The sequence below is a fragment of the Scatophagus argus genome, chromosome 1 (genome assembly GCF_020382885.2).
Source record: "Scatophagus argus isolate fScaArg1 chromosome 1, fScaArg1.pri, whole genome shotgun sequence".
In the NCBI taxonomy this organism is placed as follows: Eukaryota; Metazoa; Chordata; class Actinopteri; family Scatophagidae; genus Scatophagus; species Scatophagus argus.
In genome coordinates this window covers 28,590,751-28,594,690 of record NC_058493.1, presented here as the reverse complement: position 1 = coordinate 28,594,690, position 3,940 = coordinate 28,590,751, and the positions used below count along the sequence as shown (strand labels likewise).

The 3,940-nt window shown below is 46.0% G+C and overlaps 1 protein-coding gene across 1 annotated transcript; it reads left to right on the top strand.

Moving 5' to 3' along the window:
• The first annotated feature begins 671 nt into the window (after positions 1-671).
• On the top strand, positions 672-3,596 carry LOC124063903 (guanylyl cyclase-activating protein 2-like). Its single transcript, XM_046398030.1, has 4 exons — positions 672-885; positions 963-1,112; positions 1,716-1,812; positions 2,397-3,596. The coding sequence occupies exons 1-4, from the start codon at positions 691-693 to the stop codon at positions 2,516-2,518; spliced, it is 564 nt and encodes a 187-aa protein (XP_046253986.1). The 5' UTR covers positions 672-690; the 3' UTR covers positions 2,519-3,596.
• Positions 3,597-3,940: the final 344 nt, after the last annotated feature.

Genomic DNA, 3,940 nt, shown 5'->3' with positions numbered 1-3,940 from the left:
CAGGGAGACAGGCAGGGAGACAGACAGGGAAACAGGGAAACAGACAGACAGGCAGGGAGACAGACAGACAGGCAGGGAGACAGACAGGGAAACAGGGAGACAGACAGGGAAACAGACAGACAGACAGGGAAACAGGGAGACAGACAGGGAAACAGGGAGACAGGCAGGCAACAAAAGTATTGCGTTAAAACCACCTGCTTGATATTTTGATATTTAGCAGCTCTGACTGGTCAGGGGAAGGGACTCAGGAGGTCTGGGGGGGTTAGGGGGTGTTGGAGCCCCCACCCTCGATGCACAGGACCTAAAGGTTGGAGGCTCCACCTGGGGGGAGAGTGGATTCAGCTTATTGCTGTGAAACCCATAGATCAGGTGGTCCTGGAGACATTCCTCAGCTGTTTTCAAAATGTGACGGGGCACAGTGTCCAGGTGGGGGGGGGGCTGCTGCTGCTGACGGGAAGAGCCATCACTGTGTGTGGGGGGTGTATCGCTCCACCTGTAGGTGGTGCTAATGTCGTGGCTGATTGGTGCAGAGCCACTTGGAGGAAACCTCATCAGCTAAAGATCAAGTGATTAACGAGATAACCAGATTGACCCTGTGCCTGCGGCTGGACAGCAGGTCAGAGCTCTTCAGTTGGACCAGGAGCCTTTTGCTCACATCAGGACGTGTCTTCTCGCTCTGGTCCACAGGCCATGGGACAGGAGGAGAGTCACACCGAGGAGATGGACCTGGCGCAGATTCAGGAGCTGTGCATCATTTTCATGAAGGAGTGTCCGAGCGGCGCTCTGCACTTACACGAGTTCAAGAGGATCTTTGGGGTGGCGAGCAGCTCTGCGGAGGAGTCCCTCTACATCGAGACAATATTCCACTCCTTTGACACGAATAAGGTGAGAGACACAGCAGGGTTTTCACGATGAAGTTAGAATTTCTCTTCAGCCGTCAACTCTGCGTTATGTGCTTCCAGGACAACACGCTGGACTTCCTCGAATATGTCGCTGCACTTCACTTGATCCTACGGGGAAATCTGGAAGACAGACTCAAGTGGTCCTTCAAGATGTACGACAAGGACGGGAACGGCAAGCTGGACAGACAGGAGGTGAAGCGGATCATCAGGGTGAGAGACATCAGCTGATTGTGAGTGTGTTGTGAGGTTTTGTCGCAGTGTGGACAAAGGGGACGAGGTTGTCCTAACATTGTCCAAATTAACAGGTTTCATAACACAAATCCTCTAGAGACAGATTACAGGGACTTCAGGCTTCAGCTGGTCCATGAGGTGAGTCGGTCAGGCTATTCTTAAACATCTCTGCTGAGCTTAACAGCTTTGCTTGACAGGAATTAGGTGATATTTGCTATCAGAGTCGAAAGGCGAAATGTTTTACTCCTTATTATGTTTGGTTTACATTCATGGGACATTTGACCTCCGGATAGATTAAAAATATAACACCACAGCTGGATTTGTTTCAGCACAGTCTGCATTTGTTCTCATTTCATTGACACGTGAGCTTCAAGCTGTCACAGCCCTGTGCATGGTTCCAGTTGTGTCAGTGCAGTACAAGCAAACTCAAAGTGCTTGGCTGGAGAGCAACTCAGAAGGCTGACGTCTTAATTATAGCAATTCTTACACCAACCTCCATCAGATGGGCCTCAAGCGTCAGTCATACAAGCTGCATGTTGTGCAGAGGTGAAAGACTGATCACCTTTCATGTGTCTCACGCAGATTATTCACAAAATCAAGCTTCAGACGAGTGATGTCAGCATGACGCCGTCTCAGATCTGCGACAGAATCTTTGAGCTGGTTGACCAGAATCATGACGGTAAGTAAGTGCACAGCAAACACGAGAAAACAAGAGCATCAGCTCCAAGGATGACAAGCCATCAAACGCCATCAAACGCCATCAGACGCCATCAAACGATTCTTCTGACATCCAGGAACCTTTTTCAAGGATGCCTGATTGTATGCTCGATGTGCCGAAAGTGAAAATGAGAGCGGAAGATGAGGCATCAAGCCGGGACCTTTTCCCGCACTCGCTAGCTTGATCCAGATCATGTGTTAATATCTGCATAGGAAGGAGTCTTGGCTGCGTCGAAGGGTCTGACATCCTACCCAGAAAGTGTCCTCGACTTTGAGAAGCAGCTACACACAAAACATTTGTGAAAGCTCTTATCGTCTTCTTCTCTTTGCTTTTGTATCATCTGCGTTGCCCTCCACGCAGTAAACGAAGACGTGAAGCGTGTTTGAAGATGTCCTTTAATACTGAATATTTTAAGCTGATTAAAACACTTCAGGTCTGCTCGTTCCGCTCTTCGCGATCACAAAGTGTTTGGGAACCCGTTGAAGGTTACTTCACTGCTGTCGCTCTTTGACTTTCAGTGTGGTTTGTGTTTTCCTGCTCCACAGGTCAGATCACCTTGTCTGAGTTCATGGAGGGAGCTCAGAAGGACGAGTGGGTCATGAACCTGCTGAAGCTGGACATCAACGCCACCGGCTGGGTCCTCCAGAACTGTGAGAAACTACCTTGATGCCTCAGTGAGTGGGCTCACCACCCGCAGGTTTCTGTTCCAGGCCTTCACTGAGGGGCCATCTTCACGGTTTGGGTTTGGCCCGTGAGCTTCCTGTGACTCGGAACTGCTGGAGCTCCGTGCACCTCGTGGCTGCGGTTCAGCTGTGATCTTTAGCTGCTGGTCCAGAGGTGCCAGCTGTAAGCCTGCAATCTGTTTGGCATCAAGCTAACATCTCTAACTCACTGTCAGAGAGTCCAGTCAGCCACTGTGTATATACTGCATGTGTTTTTAGTTAATAAATAATAATAATGATGATCAATAATCGATAACCACCAAAGCAATCAGTGAACTTCACATTATCAATAGAAGTGATGAAACTGGTTATTATGATTAGACGATTTATTATTAAAGATGTTTTGACTTTAGGCGCGGTGATTAGAGGTGTAACGATCAATCAGTCTGGATCAAGACCTTCATTCAGTGATCAATCATCCAATATGATTGATGCCAAATAAAAACCTTTCAGATGCGCCTTCTGTCAGGGGATTCAGAGTATCTCATAAATGTTATTTGTTAAACACTGAGTGGAGGAAAGTCCATCAGCCGCTTGGCTAATCAATTTGTTTTTACATTCTATTGCTCAGAGACAAAACATATTATTGAATTGGATGTTCTTTAATTAAACCTTGTTGTTTCATGTGTGTTATTGGAGTCAATTTAATTCAATCTGAATGCATCTGGTTACAAGTATTTCAGTTATTTGTATTTATGTGGATTTTCTTGTTTGTTTTCAAAAGCGGAACAGAAAGTTGTTGCAGCTTCTTCTGTAACTGGCTGGATAAAATTAAATTACTATTGGTATAAAAATATTAGTTTGGCTTTAAGTGAATTTATGTCCAGCCAAACTGTCGCCTGTAAATAAATCCATTGTACATAAAAACATTTAAAGTGATCAAACTGACGAGAAAGAGCTTTTAGTCAAATGTTTTAAACGTTTCGTCATCACACATATTTTATTTTTCTCTTTGTGTGAAGAAAATGTTTGAGAGAAAAGTAAAATGTCATGATTCAGATGTGCATTTGTGTTGTTATTAAAAGTCAAGCTTTTTCTAAGCTCTTCATGCCGTGTTTTCTTGAACTGATTTGAGTGTCTTTTGTGATTCTGCCACTTGGTGTCACCCAAGTCAGAAACGTTCGAATCCTCCAAATCCTTCATTCAGCAGCTTTGAACCTGATCCTCAGAGGCTTAGTGTGCACTTAGTGCAAGCTGATTGGTTGAAGTGTGTGAGCAGACAGGACGACGCTGTACCAAATGCACACAATAATGTAGGAAATAAGAGTAAGACGAACCCGACGGGCCTGCAGGCCTGCTTCATGTCTTATATTCCTCACTGCTGTGACTCCACCTGCTGCCAACAGGAACTCACCGACTGAGGGTCA

Coding starts and splice junctions, on each gene's coding strand:
- LOC124063903 (XM_046398030.1), top strand. CDS start 691: ATGGGACAGGAGGAGAGTCACACCGAGGAGATGGACCTGGCGCAGATT. Junction 886..962: donor ACTCCTTTGACACGAATAAG/GTGAGAGACACA, acceptor ATGTGCTTCCAG/GACAACACGCTGGACTTCCT. Junction 1,813..2,396: donor GGTTGACCAGAATCATGACG/GTAAGTAAGTGC, acceptor CCTGCTCCACAG/GTCAGATCACCTTGTCTGAG.